At 39.5% G+C, this 27,406-nt stretch overlaps 1 protein-coding gene across 1 annotated transcript in view; it reads left to right on the top strand.

Annotated features, from left to right (window-relative positions):
• The window catches only part of nbeaa (neurobeachin a), an 849,844-nt gene that overhangs the window by 802,270 nt on the left and 20,168 nt on the right, over positions 1–27,406 (top strand). The window contains exons 50-52 of the mRNA XM_043692709.1: positions 13,183–13,272; positions 16,334–16,526; positions 19,108–19,179. Of these exons, the coding sequence (XP_043548644.1) occupies positions 13,183–13,272; positions 16,334–16,526; positions 19,108–19,179 (355 nt within the window). The remainder of the gene's footprint in view (positions 1–13,182; positions 13,273–16,333; positions 16,527–19,107; positions 19,180–27,406) is intronic.

The following is a 27,406-nucleotide window of genomic DNA, read 5'->3' on the forward strand; positions in this document are numbered from 1 at the left end:
ATGCTGACACCGGTAGTTAGCTAATAGATGGTAAGAAGTTACTGGAACAAATTTTAAAAATAATAAAATGTAAAATGCCCTTAGTGCTATATAGTGAGCTACATTTTTGAACGTATTTTAAATGAAGTGTAGCATTTATGCAAACAAGTATGATCTTCCATCAGAAATTCAAGTCCTTTATGATAAATAATTAATATTATTTTGGCACGCATAATGAAAGACTTTTTGAACTCCAAATGGTAGAACTTTATCAGATACTGAGGTAGATAAGGGTTTGAGATGAATATTCGAGTGGTTTTTATGGTCAATAATAGATCTTGTATTGCCAATTATGTCATTTGGATGACATTTGGGAACCCAGTGACAAGCACTGTTGCCTTTTGATCATCTAATACTGAAGGTATCTTAATTACTTTTTCAGTTTGTTGAAAAAAACAAGCTGGAAAACAATCTCTCCTTGAATTTATTAAAGTGACATCATTTGGAAATTTTTTTTCTTGTGTGGAATTGAAAGAATTCTTTCTCAAACTAGTGGAACGAATTATTTGTATGCACAGAGTTAACAGAGTACATGTTGGTGCTTTGAAACAAAGTGAACATAACTGTTGCATTTCTTCTTCATATTCTTGTTTTCAGTGTTAGCTTGGTTGTTTTCTTATTACAATCTTGACTACTCTGTATTGAAAGAAAACGTTCAACATTTTGATTACAACCCCTAGCCATTTCTTGAAATGCCCATGATGGAAGACATTCTTAGGTGTAATGATCAGCTTGAGGGTATTCATTCATTCATCCCTGACAGGTGAAACTTAACATTTTGAATGTTAACCACAACGATTATGGAAATAAAATGGTAAGAAATTAGTTACTGACAAATAATTTTGTTCCTCATGTCAAATTAAAATCTGACACCTCCTTACAACAAGGAAGCTGCTGTTTGGCCAGTTTAACTTTGTTCATACCTAAATAAATATTTCACCATGCTATTGGAAAGTAATGTTTTCTCTTGCAGCTGGTACTGAAGTACTTGAGGTTTGACTAAGATTCAATATCCCAAAATTTCATATTTTGATTATTAATTCATTTGGTTAGATAAAGTTTACTGATGGAAGAAGATAAGTATTTAGTTGTGTTTTGCTCTGTTGATTTTCAGGCTAGGTTGCAAGGGTTCAAGGCAGTGTGAGTGGTTATCAAACTTCTGGTTGTATCATCAGGTTTTCATCTTTATTTATATTTTATCATTAATTGACATGTTATTTGTTACATTATATTGATGGAGAATGTCTTTGGTTTTGATGGTATTCTTTTTCTGTGAGTAACAACATTTATTTTTTGGAAGGCAACTCAAATGATCTGTTCCTCACTCTTACAGCAACATTTAACCACAGATTCTCAGGAATAGCTGATATATTGCAGAGTTCCCTATATAAAAATTTGAAAATCCTTGGCAAGGATTATTTTTCAAATGAGCAAAGGTTGCTTTCCTAATACAGAGTCACTTGCCCGAACCGGGGATGCTGGATTTTAGAATTTGTTGATTTTCAGAAATCAAAATTGGAATGCAGCAATTCACATTGAAAAGCTTTAATCCAGTGAATATAGCACCATGCATTGAATTTAATTTCCTCATTTTGATACATGAGCATGACCTATTTGAAATGTGAAAAGCCCAATCAAAACAAATGTCTGGTTCTCAAACAAATGGCAGTTTTTAAGGTAGCTGAATTTAAAAGATTGTACCTGTAGTCACATTGGGGCAGGCAATAAACAAAGAAATAACTAATGCTTGTAAAAATGGTATGGCAATTATCATAGGGAGTTTTAATCTACATATCGATTGGTCAAGCCAGCTCGGTCAGGGTAGCCTTGAGGAGGAGTTCATTGAGTGTAACTGTGATAGTTTTCTTGAACATATGTAATGGAACTGACTAGGGAGCAAGCTATCCTAGATCTAGTCCTGTGTAATGAGAACAGGAATAATTAATGACCTCAAAGTTAGGGATCCTCTTGGAAGGGGTGATCACAGTATGGTTGCATTTAGAATACAGATGGAGAGTGTAAAGATAAAATCTAATACCAAGGTCATGTACTTAAACAAGGGAGACTGCAATTGGATGAGGGGGGACTTGGCTAATGTAGACTGGAAACAAAGACTTTATGGTGGGACAGTTGATGAGCAGTGGAGGAATTTCAAAGTAATTTTTCAAAGCACTCAGCAAACGTATATTCCAGTGCAAAGGAAGGACTGTAAGAAAAAGGGTAATCTGCCATGGGTGTCCAAGGAAATAAGTGAGCCTATCCAATTGAAAGAGAAGGCATACAAAGTGGCCAAGATCAGCAGGAAGCGAGAAGATTGGGAAAGCTTTAAAGGTCAAGAGAATGCCCCAAAAAGAGCTACAAAGAAAAGTAAGATAGAAAATGACAAAAAGCTATCACAGAATGTAATGACAGATAGCAAAAGTTTCTATAAATATATGAAATGGAGGAGAGTGGCTAAAATAAACATTGGTCCTTTAGAGGATGAGAAGGGGCATTTAGTCATGGGATATGATGAAATGGCTGAGGTATTGATTATGTATTTTGTGTTGGTTTTCACAGTGGAGGACATTAATAGCATGCCAGTAATTGACAAAGAAGCGAAGGTAGGTGAGGACCTGGAAATAATCATCATTACAGAAGAGGTAGTGTTTGGCAGGTTAATGGAGCTAAGGATAGACAAGTCTCCTGGCTCTGATGGAATGCATCCCAGGGTACTAGAAGAAATGGTGGGAGAAATAGCAAGTGCACTTGTGGTAATTTTCTAAAGTTCGCTGGACTCGGGCTGTTCTAACAGATTGGAAAACAGGAAATGTGATGCCATTGTTTAAAAAGGGAGATAGGCAAAAAATGGGGAATTATAGACTGATTAGCTTAACTTCTGTAGTGGAAAAGATGCTTGAGTCCATTAGCAAGGAAAAAATAGCAAGGCATTTAGATAGAAATTGTCCCGTTGGGCAGAAGCAGCATGGGCTCATGAAGGGCAGGTCATGTTTAACTAATCTTTTGGAATTCTATGAAGATCTTACGAGCACGGTGGACAATGGGGACCTAGTAGATGTGGTGTACCTATATTTCCAAAAGGCCTTCGACAAGATGCCGCACAAGAAGCTGCTGCATAAGATAAACATGTGTTACAGGTAAAGTATTAGCATGGATAGAGGATTGGTTGACTACCAGGAAGCAAAGAGTGGGGATAAATGAGTGCTATTCAGGTTGTCAATCAGTAACTAGTGGTGTGCCTCAGGATCAGTGTTGGGACTGCAATTATTCACAATTTATATAGCTGATTTGGAGTTGGCGACCACGTGTAGTGTGTCAAAGTTTACAGATGACACTAAGATGAGTGGCAGAGCAAAATGTGCAGAGGACTGTGAAACTTTGCAGAGGAATATAGATACTTTAAGTGAGTGGGGAAAGGTCTAACAGATGGAATACAATGTGAATAAATGTGAAGTCATCCATTTTGGGAGGAGTAACAGTAAAAAAGACTGTTACTTGAATGGTAAAAAGTTGCAGCATGCTGCTATGCAGAGGTATCTGGGTGTCCTTGTTCATGAATCACAGAAGGTTGGTGTTCAGGTACAACAAGTAATTAGGAAGGCAAATGAAATTTTGTTCTTCATTGCTAAAGGGATTGAGCTCAAAAGCAGGGAGGTTATGTTGCAGCTGTATAGGGTGCTGGTGAGACCACGCATGGAGTACTGCAAGCAGCTTTAGTCTCCTTAATTGAGAAAGGGTTCACTGGCACGAGAGGGGGTGCAAAGGAGGTTCACTGGATTGATTCTGGAGTTGAGGGTGTTTGGCTTACAAGGAGAGACTGAGTAGACTGAGATTATTCTAAATTCATTGGAATTTAGAAGAATAAGGGGGGACCTTACAGAAACATATAAAATTACGAAGCGAATTGATAAGATAGAAGTAGAGAGAGTGTTTCCACTGGCAGGTGAAACTAGGACAAGAGGGCACAGCCTCAAGATTAGAGGGAGCAAATTTAGGACTGAACTGAAAAGGAACTTCTTCACCAAGAGGATTGTAAATCTATGGAGTTCCCCGCCCAGCGAAGTAGTTGATGCTACTTCAATAAATGTTTTTAAAGCTAAGATAGGTTTTTTTTGGACATTGAAGGAATTAAGTGATACGGTGAGAGGGCGGGTAAATGGAGCTGAGGCCACGAAAAGCTCAGCCATGATCTTATTGAATGGCAGAACAGACTCGAAGGGCCAGATCCTGCTCCTAGTTCTTATGTTCCTATGTAGTCTGCTGTTTGGTTCACTTTGAATTCCAAACATGTTCTTATAGCAATACTGCAGCTTGTTTCTTTGTTTATTTATTTATTATTTTTGTTTTTAACCAATATGTATGTTGCCTAATATTCTTAAAATTATAGAAAAGGAATCTGTTGTGCTTAGTGTTGGGAATGCAGAATTAGCGAATGGTTAATATGGAATTCTGACAATTGTTTAGATCTCCAAAGAGACAAATAATGCAAAAACAAAGTGAACATTCAGTGATAGGTGAGTGAATGCCATTTTTTTAAAAGAACTATTGTTGTCAGCAACTTAGTTTTGTTCTACAATTTAAAACCTTTCCCTTTTTACTTTTTACACTGTCTCTTTAGTAGACATTCAATTTTTTCAGACGACTGCTGGTTCTTGAGGGTTTATTTCTGTTCCTGATCTTTCTCAGCTCAATAACTTTTAACACAGGAACTGCCTTTCAAAATGAAGGTTTTTACTGGTGATTCTCCCTCCGTCACAAGCTGGGTGATTCTTGCAACCCAGTTTCAAATTTGGTCATTTCAATCTGAGCACAAGCTGTCATCTGTATTCCTGCACGATGAACCTCTACCACTTCTGAATGACTCACATGATCACCTTCATTTGACCTAAATTAAAGGCACTGTTCTACATGACATCATTCTAAAATATATTTCATAGGATGTGGGTATCATTGCCAAGGGCTATATTTGTTGCCCATCCCCAATTGCTCTTGAATTAAGTGGCTCGCTATGCCTTTTCAGAGGATATTTAGGAGTCAAACAGTCAGGTGTCTGGAGTCGTATGTAGAGACAAAAAAAACTGCACATGCAACATCAGGAGGTAGTATAACCTGAAAAACATTGACTTCTCCACCTTCTCATATTGCCTGGCTTGCTGAATTCTTCTAGCTCCCTGTTTGTCTACTTTGGAGTCATGTGTAGGCCAACTGAGTAGAGACAGCAGATTTCCATCCCTTAAGGGCTTTAGAGAACCGTACAGGCTTTTTGCAACAATGAATTAGTTTAATAGTCGTTGTTTCTAGCTTTATAGCCCAGATTTATTAATTGCATTTAAATTCCATCAGCTGCAGTAGTGGAAATTAAATCCATTTCCCCAGACCATTGGAATGGGTCTCTGGATTACGAGTGCAATAACATTGCATCTTTCCAAGTTGCAACACATCTTCAAATTTCTTGTTGCAATATTATTTGTTTGAAACTGTTCAAAATGCTTCCAGTAGTGTGTTTCTGTCTCTCTGCCTTTCACTTGTCTCCATTTGATAGTCACATTATTAGTAAAACAAAAAACTATTCCTTCACAGAATGTGCATTGCTGGTGTGGCCAGCATTTGTCACCCATTGCTAATTACCTTTGAGAAGGAATTGCTGGAAGTCTATCTTGAGGTTAAGGAATTATCTACAAATGACAGTAGGGTTTTCCTGTTGCAATTTGACATGCTCGGAACCTCCTCATTCCCTTGCTGCCTTAGAGTCCTCCATCATCTTTTATTCACTATCTGTAATGGAAAGCATTGGGATTAACTATTAAACTTCTCGATAAGCATCTTTCTGTGTTCATTGTCTAATCCATGACTGCAACAAGATGAGGAAGATCTAAAGAATAATGTTTTATAATCCAGATTGAAAGAAACTGGAGTTAAATTAGATAGACCCTGAAAACATATAAAGATCATGATGTGTGATTAAATCTTGATTGATTGTAATGCAAGCAGCATGCCAAATTAATACTGCTTGTTCATTTCCACAATCTTGACAACAAACCAGAAGTAAAAAAGAAAGACTTGCATTTGTATCATTCTTTTCACAACCACTAGATATCTTTAAGCACTTTACAAACAGTGAAGTACCTTTGAAGTGCACTCACTATTGTTAATTAAAAAAAAGCTGAATTTCACATAGCAAACTCCCACAGAAAAAATTGAAGGGACCAGATAATCTCTTTTTGTGATGTTGATTGAGGGGAGGCTTTGACATGTACTGGAACTGAAAATATCAAAGATTGCATTATCTTCCTACTCTAATATTCTGTCAAATATGTCACCTCCCCATCATCCCACACTCACATCTCATTACAAACTGCTGATAATATAAACCTCTCTTATTTCTTGCACCACAGCTTTACTCCAGTGCTTTTTCCTCTTAGATGTACTATTCATACACAATCTAACTAGGCAGAGGAGGAACCTCCAGTTACAAATACTGTATATTTATCTTCATGATAGATTTCATGAGAAATATGCAAGTAGTGATGCATTGGACTCAAATGGGCCACAACCAAGGTAAAACTCAAATATAGTGCAAGTGCTAGAGGGTGAGTTTGCACTTGGTTTACTGCTGGGATTTAGATGAGTGGTTTGATGGGGCAACCTATGGAAGAACACTGATATGTATGGACAACAAAATGATTGATACATTGACTGCAGGATGTCTGACAAGTTTTCTAATGTTAAAACATTTGGAGGAGTCCAGCACCAATTGGACAAAGTGCTTAATTTTGAACTTGGAGCACTTCCCAACATGGAAATCGTGGCCAGCTATGATCCAGCGTCTGATGGCCAATATCACAGTTTTCATTGCAATAGAAACACTTGCACAAGGGAAATGCAGACTGTGTCATGCAAGATCAGCTTGATATCATCATGGTAATGGATTAAAGGCACTTTTCTAAGTTATACATATGACTCCTTGGAGGGTGGGTGTTTTGTCCCATCTCAAGATGTCAGACTTCAGTCTCTCAATGAAAAAAAGTCATGTTAGACTCAAAACATTAACTCTGTTTCTCTCTCCTCAAATGCTGTGGATCTACTGATTTTTGTTTTTATTTCAATTGCCAGTCAGTCAGTCAGTCAGCCAGCCTACTTGCTGCCACTATTGGTTGTAAGCATAATCTAAATATGAGAATTCTAGGCCCTAGTCTGTATGTGATTATAGTCCAAAGCTATCTGCAGAGTCAGCAGCCTCCACTGGACATGCTGCAGCCAGTGGATTTGTGTTGTGTAGGGGCACTGGGACAGACAGACAGCCTTGCAAGGTAGCCCTACAGGAATGTATAGGGTAATTAGCAATACACCGTGATTTAGATAAACATTTTTTTTAGATTACTTATAGTGTGGAAACAGGCCCTTCGGCCCAACAAATCCACACCGACCCTCCAAAGAGCAACCCACTCAGATCCATTCCCCTACATTTACCCCTTCACCTAACATACAGGCAATTTAGTATGGCCAATTCACCTAACCTGCACATTTTGGGGCTGTGGGTGGAAACCCACGCAGACACGAGGAGAATGTGCAAACTCCACACAGACGGTTGCCTGATGTGGGAATTGAACCTGGGTCTCTGGCGCTGTGAGGCAGCAGTGCTCACCACTGTGCCACCATGCCGCCCACTAATGATGAAGTAGCCTATGGTTTGTGCAGCAGGCAGCCATAAATTCTGATATCTTGTTGGTCAAGTATCTCAATGCTCCATCAGAACAACTAGACAGTAGAAGCATTGTGTCAGTGCCACAATGGTGTGTACTATTTTATTTCATGTGGTAGCATTGTTTTCATTGTATGTATTCTGCCCATGAATCCATGTGTTGTGCAGTAGAGACACCAAGCATGTCATTAGTTGTTGGCTCTCATTGCCTGTTAGAGTTCTGTGGTTTGTCATGTTAGCTGAAATTCAGTTGGCACAGTAGACATTAACATGTACTTACATATATGAATTACTGCTTACTATCATACACCAACTGGAGTGAAATCTATTTCAGATCCAGTAAAGTATACAGTTGTCATTTGGTATTTACAGAAAATGCACATGCAGTCAATGGCACTCTGCGCCATATCGAAGGTCACAATCCTAGTGAAGCATTGTGTTTGTTCTGCCTGCATGTCCCTGACAAAGGATTTAAGAAAACCTCGATAACTTTCTTTGAAGAAGGAATCACAGAAAGCTCTGTTAAGCAGTAGTCCACAATCTATAAGATGCTACAAATATCTGCAGCTCATTCTTGGGTGCAAAAACATTTATTGCTTTAATCATCTTCACAGTTACTGTTAAGTTGACCTTTGCCATGGTCTGGAAATGAAGAGACTCAAAAGAAGCTCTATCACCTGCCTCATAATCTACCTGCACCTCTACTGGCACCCAAGGTGTCTGAGGAGGGTCCTTGTTTAGATCCAGTAACGCAATCTGGACAGCACAACATCGATATATCCCAGCAGCTGAGGGAGGATCTTACAGCTGGATCCCCAGAGGACTGTTGAGGACCAGACCCTTGCTGAGCCTCATGCTGATGTTAAGCCTCTGGTTGTGGCAACAACAAAGTGATTGGAACATGCAGCAGGAGCAAATATAGTGTAACTCTGAATAGGGTAAGGTGGAGTCCATACACACCACAAGATCTGTCATGAATCAAGTTATTTGAATGCATGGCTTCATCTATTGGAAAGGATGGAAACTGGCATAGAGAACCTGATCGCGCCCCACACCTTCAGAGGACTTCTGTCATGGTGACCCAAGACAACAGCACATGAAACTGAGTGGAATGCATTTATTTCACTTGGTGATGTCAACAAGACATGATAGAAGGAAAAGTAATTTTTAAAACATTATGATCACATAGCACAGGTTAATACTCTTTATGGTTTGCACTTGCAAATATGTGCACAGTAAAAATTATTTTTCTGTGATTGTTCATGATTACTGAGTTTCATTGTGGCCTATCATGGTGTCATATGTAACAGCCATAGCATGAATCATGTTTCTCAAATTGTGATAGCTAAAGAGGAAACAAGGACACAGACAGTAATCCAGGATTGCATTTTTGTGCATTCTTTGTTAAACCTCTATGGAACATGGTTTTAAGTTCAAAAGGCAGCTATCATCCTGCACCAGTGCAAGAGAGATGATATTGGCCCATTTAATTTTCAGCATTATAAATGTCACAAGTGTTGAATGATGGTCACATACCCCAAAGAAATCCTTTGTTGTGTGTGTGTGTGAGAGAGAGAGAAAAAAAACCCAAAAAATATGGCTCTGTTCCCCATAAATAATTTGGTGGTGGAGGAAGCAGTTTTCAAAGCATATCAGGAAGGGAAGATGGCAGGGCTAGATCTATATCCCATGAAGATAATAGCAATGGTAATACAGATGTATTATTGTTATACAAACATTGCATTGATCAAGATGTTCCTGGCATCCGTTACATGGCTCTCCATGATCCTCAAATACCTGAAAGGCCAGTTTGGATTCATGGGCTCTTCCTTGTGCTCCAAGAAATCCTGCCCATCCAAGAAGGACTGATTTCCTTTTGCTCTTCCTCTTGCAACATCTGGGTGCAGAGCCAGCTGTTCTACTATTTGTGACACATTCTGGATGCATATTAAAGAGTCCCTCCAGTCTTGTCAAGATACAAGGTATGTTCAGAGAAGGCTCTGGTGTACAATCCGCTCATTATGGCTCTGGTGTACAATGAGCTGGATTGTAGCCTCCTCTGCCTCATTCTGGGGTGCCCCACTGGCGTTATCGGTCATGTATGCAATGAATGATCCTTGTCGCTGATAATTGGTTCAGCAATATGAGCTGGGACTTCAACATGAATTGTCCAAGATGTATTTTTTTCCTTATTCATTCACAGGATGAAAGCATTGCTGGCTAGGCTAGCATTTATTGTCCATCCCTAATTGCTCAAAGAACAGTTCAGAGTCAACATGTGGAGTTATTTGTAGGTCAGACCAGGTAAGGATAGCAGTTTTCTTCTTCAAATTAGTGAACCAAAAAGGATTTTCTGATAATTGCTTCATCGTTATCATTAGATTTTTAATTCCAGATTTTATTGAATCTGCCACAGTAGGATTCGAACCCAGGTCTGCAAAACATTACCTGGGTCTCTGGATAAATAGTTCACCAATAATATCACAAGGGTATTGCCTCCTCATATGTATCATGGCAGCTCCCTGGGAACAAGTACTGGCTTATATTATTCTTCTGTGGTTGCAAACCAGTGTACATTCAAGAAGATAACATTTTACAATTTGCAAATGCGTTTGGCTGTTTCCTGGGAGTTTCTGTGCTAACTTAAGTCTAAGTGATCACATATTTGCTTTCAAGCCCATCCACATTGATATCAAGCTGATCTTGCAGCTTTTTCAATGGCAGTGAAGTTTATGAAATCATTAGCAAAACAAATTAGGGCATCAATTGCCCCCTCTTTGCACCTCTGTGAGATGCCAAATAGATCATCTGTCACTCGCTGAAAGCCACTATTGGTGTAGAAATTGAGCAATGCTGTAACCTTTGTACTGCAACCAAATGTGCATTTTCACCAAATCACAGACAATGCTGCATATTACATTCAAAACCTGATCCAGTACCTTCCACTTTGTCATTCACACACTTGCTTCCACCATCTTTGACTGAGTAAACATAACCTTTTCTCTCTTCATTATTACTCTTCAACCTCTGTCCATTATCCTGAAGCCCATCACCATTTTCCTACAGACATTATCTCAATGGGCATTCTGATCCTGAACCCCCCTCCCCCCGCCCCGCCTTTTATTCTCCTCCTTACTCTTAACCCACCTCATGAGTTTTTCTAGTATCCAACCATGAGTCTGGACCTGTCTCAATATTAAATACACCTTCCCCTTTGACTGTAGCTATCCCCAAAACCCTCAATTCGATTCATAGGACCCCCACCATTGATTTCACTGACTTCACCCTTCAGGCCCTTCCTTCAACTTTAAATCTCCAATTGATTCACCCAACCCATTCTGGACTACAATACACAGGAAGCTAGGTCTTTTCATCCACATGACCTGCACATCACCGGGGTGGCTCAGTGGTTAGCACTGCTGCCTCACAGCATCAGAATCCCAGGTTCAATTCCAGCCTCGGGTGACTGTGTAGAGTTTGCACATTCTCCCCATGTCTGCATGGGTTTCCTCCTGGTGCCCTGGTTTCCACCCACAGTCCAAAGATGTGCAGGTCAGGTGAATTGGCCACGCTAAATTGCCCATAGTGTTAGCTGCATAAGTTAGCGGGAAATGGGTCTGGGTGGGTTGCTCTTCAGAGGGTCGGTGTGGACTTGTTGGGCCGAAGGGCATGTTTCCATGCTGTAGGGAATCTAATCTATTCTTTACACCCTCCCTTCCCTCTACTACGTCTCCCTGTATTCAAGCACCCACCTTTTATATTCGCCATCTTAGGCCATAGAGTTCAATACGGAAACTTGCTTCCCTTAGTTAAAACTATACAGATCCAATTGGTGGACTTTATCTTTAAATGATCATGAATCAGGTGTGGTGATATTTTTTAGCACTGTTAACTTTATTCTGAAGGTAAGATTTTATTGAGAACTGTTTCAATTTAATCAATATTCGTTGCATGAGAATGTATTACAAGAGCTTTCCAAAGGCCCAGAGTAAACTTTGACATGCTGCAAACACACTGCTGACTCAATTGCTGCAACCCAACCCACCATTGAGAAATCGAAATTTCACAATTTGAGAATTATATCATCTGGCACACCACATTTCCCACTCTTGCGGACTCTGTGAAATTCCATTTCTTATGTTTTAGGATCAAGGGCTAAGAAAAAACTGTTTTACATAGACCACGTTCACTATACGGCACAAGCCAATATAAAACGCGTGGATCCAGCATTAGGCTAACTAACAAACATTATCACAAACTGCAAATAAATGTCTTGAATCCATGGTTATTAAAATATATGCATTTGTCTCCTTCAATACATCACCCTTTTCACCACCCGCATTCAGCACCATCCCACTTTTAGATTTTTTTTACTTAAAGATTCACAAATTTCATAGTAAATGTTGATGTAATCAGCAAACTTATAGGTTTCTTGTCAACATGTTTCACATTTTTAGAGCTAAACTGAGCTGTTTGTTCCTCATGTTTCCATTTTGTCAAAGCATGCAGAGGTTGCATGATTATAATGTTTTTAATCACGTTTGCTCTGATTAGACCTATAGAAAATGAACAAATTACTGGCTACCTCCGCTCTAAGTAATAAAAATAGCTGGAAGGAATTTTCCTTTTGTTTGACAGACTATGGCTTCTCATCTATGCACCACTGACTGACTTGTCTCCTCTGTGAAACCAGCTATTTCCTGATTTACTATGGTAGGGCATAATTGATAGTTTATGTAACATTTAATTCACTACACAAGAGAATCTCTTTCTGTCAGTGAGTTCAGCTTGTATGAGAATTAGAATACTGCAATTATCTAAACACTACCCTCATATAGAATATGTAACTAATAAGGTGGTCATTCTCAGTTGAACAAAGATTGACACCCACTTCTTCACAACTAACAAATGCTATAGATGAGGTAAGTACTTTGTCACAAAAGATGTCAGAATTCTTTTTAATGAGCAATTAAATAATTGCTATTTCTTCACTGCATTTTTTTCAAAAGAGAATTGCTTCCTGACCTGTGGCCATTTTGTCCTTTATTATAGATCCCAGAATATTTTTTCCATTAGATCTCCCATACACTTTTCCATAGATAAGATTTTACAAATGTATTTCAGTTTAAAGGATTGATATGATATGCTATATAGTCTATAATCTTTTAGCATGTTGTCATCAGTTAATTTTTTTATTGGCCCTTAACCTGTGTGAATGAATATAATGGAATAAAGGAATAATTAGTCTCAGAATGGTGCAGAAAAAAACGTATTGGCTGCAACTGACATACAGTTTAATTTTACAAATTGCAAAGGAAGCACATTTGCTGAGAAATTCCAAAAGTCTTGGCTGAGCTGAAATGTGCTTGCGTTGTCAAACAGAACATTGACCCATCACTTTGATGCATATTGATCATGACAATCTTTCTTTTCTCCCTCAGGCCATGGAAGTGCACATACAGAACCTTGGACAAATGCCATCTCAGTTGCTTATTGAGCCACATCCACCTCGAAGCTCTGCCATGCACCTGGTGAGAAATAATGTGTTTGAAATCTGCTTTATATGAACTTCACCTGGTGTAAAAACAAAATGCCAGGTTGCAGATGAGGAAGGCACAATGCTACAAGTGGGGAAAAAAACAGAATAATTATATGTGGTTTTTGTTACGAATTCATTTTTGCATATAAGACTATCATAAATTTAATCAACTCTCCCCATATTATGAACAGGACTGAAATCTTCATAGGCTTGGATATCTGAAGCAAATAAAACTGGAGGAGATGTTATATATTGGGAGTTGAAGTGTCACTGAACAAGAGTGCATATTTGTAATTCAGTTTGGAAATTTAGTGCATTACAAATAATTTTCTATTTATTCCTTTTAACTAATTACTCTCAGGCCTGCATTTTACTTTGTTAGCATAAGCTGCCACTGAACTAAGCATTTCTTTTCCCATGGCTTTGCTGCCTCAGCAAGAAAAAGTGAATGAGCACCAGGTATGATTGAGAACGGTAACTAGTTAGTGCAAGATTGAAACTGATGATCCAATCTGTGACAGTGGATGACAGGGAGGGGGAAGTACTGTTGGTTTGGGAATTACTGAGACATACAGTGGATGAAAACACTGTGTGGAGGATGCTGATCACATGCATGAGAATTACAGTAAACTAATAGAGGAATCAATTGCTGCAGGAAGATGGCCAAGACAAGAAAAATAATCAGGGCCGAGCAACTTACCTCCCCAATTTTACTAACTACATTTTGAAATTGTTCCTGAAGCCAGTGAGATCCTTCTTTAAAGAAATTATAAGGCTCAGTAATGCCATCTAGTTCTGACAGAAGTGTTAACATAAACCCTGAGCATGGGAGCCACGGTACTTTCCTGCCAGAAGAAAACCATCAGAAAGTGAATCTAAGGTCAGAAGAAGTCCAGAATTATATTTTTTTGAAAAATGGCATTTGTTTCCTTGTGAATTAATAAGAACTGAATGCTTCCTCCAAGCCCCACAAAGAAACATAGGATCTTTCTGCATTGGGGTTCCATGGCACACCCCTGACTGTGATTGCCATCAGAACCCCCTCTGGAGACTAGTTATGGGAGTCCGTTTTATTCCTGATAACCACCCAACTTCAGCTATTAAGTGGCCATTTCCTCCCTCTTTCCAGACCTTGTTTGGAAGTTGGCAGATATTATGTTTTAAAATGGGCTCTGTCTCCGTGCCATTGTTACTGGATGGGTGGGTTCATCACTAAGACCATATTCTGACCTGGGACTGATAGTCAACTGTTGACTGTATATATTGACATATTAACTTTCACTTGGAGAAACTAAGTCAAGAATGTGGCCTGTGACATGAGGAGCAATTATATTATAATCACATCAAAAGTTTACTTAACAGAAATTAGACTTTCTAAATAGTTTAACATCCCCATCCTTCAAAAAACAGGACATCACCCTTCTTCCCATAAAGTGATGGTTGGAACATGGTGGGAAGTCTGTTAGTTTGTGTACACTTACCGGATGCAGAAATGTGCAAGTAGGTACTGCTGTCCTCTGCTTGTCCTCACAAGCTTCTAAAAAACAACAGACACATAGGTTTGCCAGTTAGTAGTGATGATTCAAAAATAGAGTTATCATGCTGCAGAAACAAGACTACTAACGAGGTAACTCTCCTCAAGATTATTTTGGTCCCCTCCTTTTTCCATAGAACTGGAAAAAGTTAACTGTAATTTTTCATTGTTGTGATGATGTTGCAATTGCCATTTAAAGATTACTAAAGCAAAAACTGAATCTATTTCAACCTTTATCTCAGTGCTAAAATTATCTTTCGCCTAATGTACTTAACATGACAATAGTTGGGATAGTAGCCAATAGAAAATTAAAGTAGTTGGTAATGTCTGGAGAAACATTAGAGATAAGAGGAGCAATATTTGTGAAGTGTAAGGAGAGAAAAGCATCAGGAATAGTAAAAATATATTTTAAAAAGTCTTGAATTTCTGAAGCAGTTTCTAGTAATCACACTCTATTCAATGTGATAATTACAGTTTAGCATTACGGGATCCATTCATGTGTGGTGATGATGGCCAGGCCAGCACTTATTGCCCATTTGTTGATGCCCAGAAGGCTGATGAGAGTGAGCCACATTGCTGTGCTGTGCTGTCCTACATGGGCTTCAGATCCACAGCACAGCTGTGCTGTGGATCTGAAGCCCGTATAGGACAGACCAGGTAAGATAGCAAATTTCCTTCACTACAAGACACTATTGAACCTGTAGGGTAAATCTATGAGATGCATTCTGGTGTGTGCACCTAAGACTATTATCTATAACTCTACCAAAATTGAGGAGAAATGCCGGCCTCTGCCATAGGAATCCCAGACCTCTGTGATGCCAATTACTTTGTTTGGTGTAGGCAGAGATTCTGCTCCAATGGACCATTCCAGAATTCCAACGTAGAGGAAGGTATGTGTACATCTTGTCCTAACATGGAGCCCTTCCAGCGTGCGCATATTGAAGTTACTTTATGATGAGACTGAACTGGAAAATGGCAGGTTTTTTTAACTGCATGGTGTTCCACTGAGTTACCAATTCAAATTATACGTTTTATTCAGGGATTTGAACAGAAAATGCCAATTGCAACATCTAAAATTTGCTGAAAATAATAACGTGTTGGTTCTTAATACTTTACTGGGTATCAAACTCTTTAGAACTTCACAGCAAATGATTTACTGAAAATATTCTCAGTCATGTTTGCCAGATGTCCTTTCTGCTGTATTTTAGTTTGTTATTCAGTGGTAAAATGAACAGATATATCTTTTGTGCTGAACATTTCCTGTACATGAAACCCTTTCTTTACACCTAATAATTCCTGCTCCACATGAACCTCTTGTTACCTATCCCATTGTTCAGTTCACTGGTCAAGTTCTAGATTTCCTAGATATAGGTGCTGTTTGTTTTTTCATAATAGCATAAATTCCTAATTTATGTTAAAACTTTGCCTACTGTATTTTCCCTGTTTTTCCAGACCTCCACATTAATTGTGTTTTCCCTTCTACCTCTTCTGTTTTCTCCTCTTTGTTTCTACTCAACAGTGTTTCCTTCCACAGAGCCCACTCATGTTTAAGGATCAGATGCAGCAAGATGTTATAATGGTGCTAAAATTTCCATCCAATTCCCCTGTTACCCATGTGGCAGCCAACACACTGCCTCATCTAAGCACCCCTGCTGTGGTCACTGTGACTTGCAGCAGACTGTTTGCAGTGAATAGGTGGCATAACACTGTAGGTAAGTGAAAACGCTTTGAATCTTTTTTAATCTTAATAACCTGAAATTTTGTGAATACGTGGTTATTCTATTTCTGCTGTTTAATGCAATAATGTGTAAAAACAAAGGCAGTAGATTGTTGGAGGTTCTACATGCAAGTGAACATACATCTTTTCACAGAGGATGGAATATAAGTTGCTGATCCATACTGAAATTAAATCTTTCCACATTACCAGTGCCTCTAAATCTTTTATATATGAATCTACTGTTGTTAAAAGTACTTGATATATATCTGACAATAGAATTGTTTGTTAAAATTGTAATGGCATATCTCCCTTTTTTCTAGACTGCTATCTGTTTTCTAAATTACAAAACTGAAACAAAAAGTTTCAATGGAAAGCGAAGGGAAAGCGCAGTAATATTAGATATGAGAGCACTTTGTCAACTATTATGCATTAAAATGGACTGCAGGCCATTGCACCAATATCTTTGCTGGAAACTTTTGGAGTGGCAGTATTAAATGTGTATTGTTATAGTATTACACCTCTATCTTCATTTAGTTTTCTGGTGGCCTTAAATTTAAATTATTACAATTTTTATGACAGCTTGGTTTATTATAGTTAGCTTCTAAATATTTGTGAAACAGTGATATGAGTAATATTAATAAACATCCTTCAGATAAACATTTTCCAGGTCACGAAAACCTGCAAAAGAGTGTAGTTTATGTTTTTATTTATTGATACTAACTATTCCAGCAAATATTAAAGTACACCATTTTTCTAATTTCTAAGGTGTTCTTTTAAATAAATGAAGATACTGAAATAAATTGTTTAAATATATTAGTTTAAAAAACTGCTCTTTTTGGAGTTAGACACTCCAAATATACTATTTATTTTAATTGGCTATAATCTTTTTAGTCTTTTCAATGAATAGTATCTTCTTGTAAAATATATGTTGTTGAAAGGCAGCTAGTTCACCACTTTTTTAATGTTAGGACAGTTTATTCTTGGGAACTTTGCAAGTTGTAATGCGACTTTTCTGTTAGTCTGTTTCAGAGTAATTACCTTTTAGAAATGTTTAATATGTTTTTTTATTAATGATGTTGTAAGAAATTTATGAATGATCCAATGTCTAGGGTGACATCCTTAATGCTTGGGCGCCTCCTGTGAAGCCATTTTTGGCACAGGATTCCCATTTCCTGGCTTGTCTTAGCGCTCTCGCCCATAGGTGTTCAAAGTTTGTGAGAAGATTTGTAGCTTGGGTGCTCATTGTTGTGGTTCTGTTCGCTGAGCTGGGAATTTGTGTTGCAGACGTTTCATCCCCTGTCTAGGTGACATCCTCAGTGCACTGAGGATGTCACCTAGACAGGGGACAAAACGTCTGCCACACAAATTCCCAGCTCGGCGAACAGAACCACAACAACGAGCACCCGAGCTACAAGTCTTCTCACAAACTTTGAATGAATGATCCAAATTTATTCATTTGTAAATACTACTGTAAACCATGTTGAAAATATTTGCATATTTGGTAAGCAAGTTAAAGGAATATTAATAATATGCACCTAAAAGTTTTTGATTTTTAGTAAGAAATAGAACTGATAAGTTTGCTTTGTTTATTATGTAGTGACTAGTTTTACAACTTTTCCCAATTGCTAGGCATTGCTACTTTTCTATAAATAATGGTTTATGGAGAAATTGTTTAGTATAACATTACTTTAAGGAGTGTAGTAAGCAATGAAATTTGTAAACATTTCTCAACATCTTTTCTACCTTGGCCTTTTTCAAATGTTCTTCTCTCCCCTCACTTTTAGTAGCTCCACGGATACTCTTTGAAGACATGATCACTTTTCAGGTGTAGGCCTAGACATTATTGCACAATATAACCTGAATCAGTCCACTCTTTATCCAAATACCAGGCATGCAAACAAAGTTACGTGCTGATCAGAGGAGAGAGTTCTGGCCCAATTTTGTACACCAGAGCCCAGGATAAGTGAGGAAGATTTTAGTAATGCTTTTTATCCAATGAGCATAATCATACAATTCAGCGCTGATGGGAGACCATGAGGTAGACTTGAACTGTGCTATCTGGAAGCTAATTTGGTGGGTCAGCTTTTAATTTCATTAGTTGATTCCAATAGAATGAAAGACTGACATGTGATCCAATGGCCAAATAACAAGCAGGTACTGAAGATGAAAATCCATCCTGTACCTGGAACCTAATCATTTAGATATGGCTGTCACATTGTAAAAGGGTGGTACAATTTTATCTTTCTTTAAATGTCTGTGGGCTTTTTGAGGGACTTATCACTATGATCCACTGAGAACTGTTGAACTGTATGAGCTAACTTTGTGTTCTCGGCTACCAAAAACACACATTTAGTTGAAATACATATTCCATGAATTCATTCAGTAAATCTAGCAACAACAACTAACATTTATGTAGTAGTTCTAAAGTAGCTAAATATCACAGCACACTTGATAGTGGTATAATACAAAGTAATGTACACCAAGACTAAGGAGACAGCATGACCTGAAAAGGTTGTATGTTCTAAGATCATTAATTAATTATGTAATTTGTGACACTTCTCATTATTTTTCTGCAGGTCTTAGGGGAGCTCCAGGATACTCCCTGGAACAGGCCCATCACCTGCCGATTGAAATGGATCCATTGATCGGTAACTACTTTTTGCCGGCTATTGTTTTCTCATTTGAGAGTGAGAAGTCTAAAACTCTAGAAAGTAGGCCATGCAGCACACTGAACCTGATCACCTTTCAGTATGATCATGGCACATCATTCACTTAATGTCTTTTTCCTCACACTACTATCATATCTCTTTATGTCATTGGCACATCAAAATTCCAAAGATTCCCAACACTGAATAAAAACATTTCTCTTTATCTCAGACCTAACTGGCTTCCCCTCATTTTAAAATTGCATCCTTTGGTTCTAGATTCCCCAACTGGGTGAATCATAAAATACCTACAGTTTGGAAGCAGGCCATTCAGCCAAAGTCCACACCAACCCTCCGAAGAGCACCTCACCCAGTCCCAGCCCCCAAGCCTATCCTGTAACCTTAAATTTACCATGGCTAATTCACCTTGCAAGCACATCCCAAGACAGTATGGGCAATTTAGCATGGCCAATCCACTTAACCTAAAGGTCTTAGGACTGTGGGAGGAACCTGGAGCATCCAGCAGAAACCCACACAGACACGGAGATAATATACAAACTCCACACAGTCGCCCAAGGGTGGAATCGAACCCGGATGCCTGCACTGTAAGGCAGTAGTACTAACTTCTGAGCCATCATACCAACCTGTGGGAAACATCTTAACAACAAAATACTGAAAGGAATAGATAAGGTTGATGCAGGTTTCGATCAGATCTATCATTCTTCGAAAGTGTAGAGAATACAGGCCCAGATTTCCTGACATCTTTTCATAAGAAAGTCCTATGACAAGGGAACAAGCCTGGTGAACCTTCAAAGTGTTCCCTCTTTGGCAATAACTATCCAAATGAGACCAAAATGATTCCAGATAAAGTTGAATCAATATTCTATAAAAAGTGAAGCAAGACTTCATGACTCATACATCTTGTTTCTACATTTCAAATCCTGACAAAAGGCTAACATACCACAACACACTAATGACTAATGCACCTGCAAGTTAGCCTTCAGTGATTTATTGAAGAGGATACCTAATTGATATCAGAGGTTAAGAGTTGATTGGACAGAATCCTGGTATATATTTTACTTTTCTAGTTGGAGTTTTATTCCAACTCTCACGTCACAGAACTCCAAAACTTGATGACCTGTTTAACATTTATTAATATTTATACACCTGTTCCCTTCAAATTGTCACTTAATTAACATATAACCTAGTTCCATTGGTCTAAAATGTCTTGCAAGGCCCTACTTGATGTTATATTCCCCTGTTTTCTTTATTATTGCATATATTAATTTACTTTTAATATTGAAAAGAAAACAACATAGATCTCCAAGATTGTACAGAAAGACAGCATATTCCTGTATTTTCAGTGTACATTAGAATACCAAACATTCATGTTCCAAAATTTCTAATGCCTTCTTCACGCTTAGTCCATTTTTTGTAAAACAATCAGACTGCCGCAATCCATCCATTTCAATTTTAAGATTTCACGATTCTCCAGCATCGGTTTCAAAAATTTTGATCCTCAGTCTTTTTTCATTCATGCATTTTGTTGAATCGTACATTATCCAATAATTAATATCAATGTAGCACTCAAGGGGTATTCAGCCGATTCCCTTTTTGGAAGTTCTTTCCAATACTTTCATTAAGAAAAATGCCATATTTACTATCTTGTGTCCTGTTACTTGATGGTCTCTCTATTCTCTGTCTTCTAGCTATTTGTTCCATTTGCCCCTTGAATGTTGCTGTAATTGGATTGTTTCCAAAAAGTTTTTTTTTTAGTATTTGTGACATTTGTTCTAGCAGTGTGTGTTTATCTGGAAGTCCTGTCTAAACTCAATATATTGCCACAGTCTAATAACTTAAATATCAACACAGATTGGGTAATTTCCAAATAAAGTCTCGACAGTCTCATATATAATCTCCTGAATTCCATTATATACTCAACACGTAATTATCTTCACTCTTTCTGATTTTGTCTCATGCCCCAGAAGCAGCAATTATTAAATCAACTTAGGAATAAAGGAACAGGAGTAGGCCATTCAGCCTCTCGAGCCTGTACAATTATTCAATTAGATCCTGGCTGATCTTTGGCCTCACTCCGTATTTCTTACTATCTTTGCTTAACAAGAGTTATATCTATCATTGATCTTCAATTAACAACTGCTCCTAAATCCACTGCCATTTGTGGAAGAGAGTTCCAAATATCTACCACTCTGTGGTATTAGAAGTGTTTCCTAATGTCTCCCCAGAATGGTCTGGCTCTAACTACACCTCCTAAATATAGATTACCTAGCCAGTGGAAATGGTTTATTTTTATCTACCCTGTCTTTTCCTGTTAATATTTTAAAAACTTGAATCGGATCATCCCCTAACCTTCTAAATTTTAGCGATAAGAGACCTAACTTGTATAAGCTTCCCTCTCAACCCCTGAAGTACAGGTATCATTCTTGTTGTGCTCCTTTCCAGGCCAATATATTCTTCTTAAGGTGTGGTATGTAAATCTGCTCTCAGTACTCCAAGTGGGGTCTAACCAGGGTTTTGTGTAACTGCAGCATAACTTCTGCATCCTTGCATTCCAGTCCCCTAGAAAAAGGCCTGCATTCCATTAGCTCTCTTCATTATCTTCTGCACCTGTTTGTGACATTTGAAGATCTATGTGCCTGAACCCCCAAGTCTCTTTGGATATCCACTGTATTTAACTTTATACCAACTAGAAAGTACCCTGATCTTTCCTTTTTTGCTCTAGAATGGATAACCTCATATTTGCATACATTGAACTCCATCAGCCACAATTTTGCCCGTTCACTTAATCTACCAATATCCCTCTGTATTTTTGTGCTATCAACTACACTCTCTACAATATCGTCTAACTTTGTGTCATCAGCAAATTTAAATATATGACTTTTATGCCATTATTAAAGTTATTAATAAATAATTTGAAGCCCTAACACAGATCCTGTGAGACATCACTGGTCACATCCTATCAATTTGAATATTTACCCATTGTCCCTACTTTCTATCACCTACCACTAAACCAATTTCCCAGCCATTTCAATAATTTACCCTCAATTTCATGGGGGCTGAGTTAACAGTCTCTTATGTGGGAGTTTATCAAAAGTCTTCTGAAAGCCCATAATAAATTTTATCCATGATTGTTAATAATTTGTCCAAATCTTCATACGTATTCAAATTATTACTGTCCAATTGTACAAAAGCTTTGCTTGTTAACCTGCTTTGGTATGGTACCAAAAGAGGCAAGGCCATACCTTGTTTCTTCTTTGGTCAGGAAGTAATGTTCTCTACATAGTTACATCATTCTGCTACTTATCTTAAGGTAAAAACAATGACTGCAGATGCTGGAAACCAGATTCTGAATTAGAGTGGTGCTGGAAAAGCACAGCAGTTCAGGCAGCATCCGAACAGCAGGAAAATCAACGTTTCGGGCAAAAGCCCTTCAGGAATACAGGCAGAGTGCCTGAAGGGTGGAGAGATAAATGATAGGAAGGTGGGGGTGGGGAGAAAGTAGCACAGAGTACAGTAGGTGAATGGGGGTGGGGATGAATGGAAGTTTGAAACTGGGGTGAGATGGGGGAAGGGGAAATGAGGAAACTGGTGAAGTCCACGTTGATGCCCTGGGGTTGAAGTGTTCCGAGGCGGAAGATGAGGCATTCCTCCTCCAGGCTTCAGGTGGTGAGGGAGTGGCGGTGAAGGAGGCCCAGGACTCCATGTTCTCGGCTGAGTGGGGAGGGGGAGTTGAAATGTTGGGACACAGGGCAGTGCGGTTGATTAGTGCGGGTGTCCCAGAGATGTTCCCTAAGTGCTCTGCTAGAAGGCGTCCTGTCTCCCCAATGTAGAGGAGACCGCATCGGGAGCAACAGATACAATAAATTATATTGGTGGATGTGCAGGTAAAACTTTGATGGATGTGGAAGGCTCCTTTAGGGCCTTGGATGGAGGTGAGGGAGGAGGTGTGGGCGCAAGTTTTGCAATTCCTGCGGTGGCAGGGGAAGGTGCCAAGACGAGAGGGTGGGTTGTTGGGAGGCATGGACCTGACCAGGTAGTCACGGAGGGAACGATCTTTGCGGAAGGTGGAAAGGGGTGGGAAGTGAAATATATCCCTAGTGGTGGGTCTGTTTGGAGGTGGCGGAAATGTCGGCGGATGATTTGGTTTATGCGAAATCATCCGACGACATTTCCGTCACCTCCAAACAGACCTCCTTCACTATTCTGTCTCCCTGGGATTCTATTTCCAAAGGGCTATGAACCTGCTCTCCAAGGTCTCTTTGTTCAGCAATACTCCCCAGGACCTTATCATTTAGCGTATAAGTCCTGCCCTTATTTGCCTTTCCAAAATGCAGCACCTGTTTAATTTGTCTAAATTAAACTCCATCTGCCACTCCTCAGCCCATTGGCCCATCTGATCAAGATCCTGTTGTAATCTGAGGTAACCTTCTTTGCTGTTCACTACACCGCTAATTTTGGTGTCATCTGCAAACTTATTAACCATACCTCCAAGTTCATATCCAAATCATTTATGTAAATGACAAAAAGCAGTTGGCCCAGCACCTGTCCTTGTGGTACACTACTGGACACAGGCCTCCAATCTGAAAAGCAACTCTCTGCCAACACCCTCTTTCTTGAGCTAGTTCTGTGAGTTCAAACTATGTATTAATCAGAGTAACATTTCTCAGGTATGTATGTGAGTAAGTCCTGTGTATCTAGCCATAGTCCCTGGCATTGAGCTCAGTGTCAGAGACATTGTGAACAGAAGAAATCAACGCATAAGTTTAAACTTTTCTGGCAACTTCAACATATTGTGTATGTCAGGACGTTAGCAGGATTTTAGGCAAAAGTGAGGACTGCAGATGATGGAAATTAGAGTCTAGATTAGAGTGTTGCTGGAAAAGTACAGCAAGTCAGGCAGCATCCAAGGAGCAGGAAAATCGACGTTTCGGGCAAAAACCCTTCATTAGGAACTTGTTTATAATCTCCAGTGATCAGAATAATGGAAGATAACAGAAGGGCATAAATTTCTCTGAATGCTTTAATTAGAAACCTGCAGATATTCAAAACAAAATTGGTTACATTGTATAACCAAAGAACAAAGAAAATTTTCAGCCCAGGAACAGGCCCTTCGGCCCTCCAAGCCTGAGCCGATCCAATTCCACTATCTAAACCTGTCGCCCAATTCCTAAGCATCTGTATCCCTCTGCTCCCCACTTACTCATGCATCTGTCCAGACGCATCTTAAATTAATCTACCATGCCTGCCTCGACTACCTCTGCTGGCAACGCGTTCCAGGTGTCTACCACCCTCTATGTAAAGTATTTGCCACATGTATCTCCCTTAAACATTTCACCTCTCATCTTGAAAGCATGACCTCTCATTATTGAATCCTTCACCCTGGGAAAAAGCTTATCTCTATCTACCCTGTCTATACCCTTCATGATTTTGTAGATCTCAATCAGGGCCTCCCCTCTATCTCCTTTTTTCTAATGAAAACAAATCTAACCTACTCAACCTCACTTCATAGCTAGCACATTCCATACCAGGCAACATCCTTGTCAACTTTCTCTGCACACTGTACAACGCGTCCGCATCTTTTTAGTAATGTGGCAACCAGAACTATACACAGTATTCCAAATGTGGCCAAACCAACGTCGTGTATAGTTTTAACATGACCTGCCAGCTCTGAAACTCAATATCCCATCCGATGAAGGCAAGCATACCATATGCCGCCTTGACCACTCTATCCACCTGTGGCAACCTTCAGGGTGCAATGGACCTGAACTCCCAGATCTCTCTGCTCATCAACTTTTCCCAAGGCTCTTCCATTTACTGTATAATTCACTCTAGAATTAGACTTCCCAAAATGCATCATCTCACATTTGCCTGGATTGAACTCCATCTGCCACTTCTCCACCCAACTCTCCAGTCTATCTATATTCTCCTGTATTCCTTGACAGTCCCCTATGCTTTCTGCTACTCCACCAATCTTTGTGTCATCTGTAAACTTGCTGATCATACCAACAGTGTCCTCTTCCAGATCATTTATGTATATCACAAACAACAGTGGCCCCAGCACTGATTCCTGTGGAACACCACTGGTCACTGTTTTCCATTTTGAAAAACTTCCTTCAACTACTACTCTCTGTCTCCTGTTGCTCAACCAGTTCTCTATCCACCTAGCTTAGAACACCCTGCACACCATGTGACTTCACTTTCTCTATTAGTTTACCATGGGGAACCTTGTCAAACGCCTTACTAAAGTCCATGTGTTTGTCATTTACAGCCCTTCCTTCGTCTATCAACTTGGTCACTTCCTCAAAGAACTCTAGTTGCTAAGGCACGATCTCCCCTGCACAAAACCATGTTACCTATCACTGATAAGTCCATTCGTTTCCAACTATAAATAGATTTTATCCCTCAGTACCTTCTCCAGCAACTTTCCCACCACTGACATCAGGCTCGCTGGTCTGTAGTATCCCTCCAGCCCGGCACCGCCTTCCTGACCTGCAGTCTTCTTCTTGACCTCTCCGCCTCCATCCTACTCCGACCTATCACCCTCACCTTGACCTCTTTCCACCTATCACATTTCCAACGCCCCTCCTCCAAGTCCCTCCTCCCTACCTTTTATCTTCTCCTGCTGAACACTCTCTGCTCATTCCTGAAGAAGGGCCTGTGCCCGAAACATCGAATCTCCTGTTCCCTGGATGCTGCCTGACCTGCTGTGCTGTTCCAGCAATAAAGTTTCAACTTACCCAGAATATCCCTACTACCCTTCTTGTACAGGGGGACAACATGAGCAGTCCTCCAGCACCTCACCTGTGTTTAAGGATGCTACAAAGATATCTGTCAGGGTCCCAGCCATTTCCTCTCTCGCCTCCGTCAGCAACCTGGGATAGATCCCATCCAGTCCTGGGGATTTGTCCACCTTAATAACCTCTAGCCTACCCAATACATCTTCTCTACTTATGTCAACGTGATCCAGAGTAATCCAACCTCTATCTCTAATCTCAACATTCATCATGCCCCTCTCCTCAGTGAACACTGCTGCAAAGTAATCATTCAGAATCTTACCCATTCTCGACACACAGGCTTCCTTCATTATCCTTTAGCGGACCAATCCTCTCTCAAGTTACCCACTTGCTTCTTATATAAGAATAAAAGGCTTTGGGATTCTCCGTAATTCTGCTTGCTAAAGCTATTTCATGACTCCTTTTAGCCCGCTGATTCATCACTTAAGACTGGTCTTACTCTTCCGATATTCCTCTAGGGCCAGTTCTGTTCTTAGCTGCCTTGATCTTATGTACGCTTCCCTTCTCCTTTTGGGTAGTCGTACGATTTCTCCTGTCATCTATGGTTCATGAACCTATCCTTTGCTTTCGATGGGACATGCCTATCCTGCACTATCTTCAACCTATCTTTGAAAGCCTTCCACATATCAGTTATGGACTTCCCTTCAAATAGCTGTGTCCAATCCACATTTCCCAGCTTCTACTTAATTTTGATATAATTGGCCTTGGCCCAGTTTAGTACTCTTCCTTTCGGACCACTCTCATCTTTGTCTACAAGTATTCTAAAACTTATAGAATTGTGGTCACTATTCCCAAAGAAATCCCCCACCACAACTTCTACCACCTGGCCTGACTCATTCCCCAGTACCAGGTCCAATATGGCCTCTTCCCTCGTCGGACTATTTACATACTGCTCTAGAAAACTCTTCTGGGCACTTCTTACAAATTCTACCCCATCCAGACCTCTGACACTAAGTGTATCCCAGTCAATGTTGGGAAAATTAAAATCCCCCATCACCACTACCCTTTTGCCTCTACATCTTTTCATAATCTGTTTATCTATTTGTTCTTCTACCTCACGCTCACTGTTGGGAGGCCTGTAATACAGCCCCAGCATTGTAACTGCACTCTTCTGATTTCTCAGCTCCAACCATAATGCCTCACTACACAAGCCCTCTGTAATGTCCTCCTTTAGCACAGCCATGATATCATCCCTGACCAACAATGCAACTCCACCGGCCTTTTACTTCCCTCCCTGACCTGTCTGAAGCATCTATATTCTGGACCATTTAGTTGCCAATCATGCCCTTCCTTCAACCAAGTCTCTGTGATTGCAATAATGTCATACTCCCAGGCACCAATCCAAGCCCTATGTTCATTTGCCTTACCCACTGTACTTCCTGCATTAAAATATACGCACTTCAGGCCTCCAGTTC

The sequence above is a fragment of the Chiloscyllium plagiosum genome, chromosome 6 (genome assembly GCF_004010195.1).
Source record: "Chiloscyllium plagiosum isolate BGI_BamShark_2017 chromosome 6, ASM401019v2, whole genome shotgun sequence".
NCBI lineage: Eukaryota > Metazoa > Chordata > Chondrichthyes > Orectolobiformes > Hemiscylliidae > Chiloscyllium > Chiloscyllium plagiosum.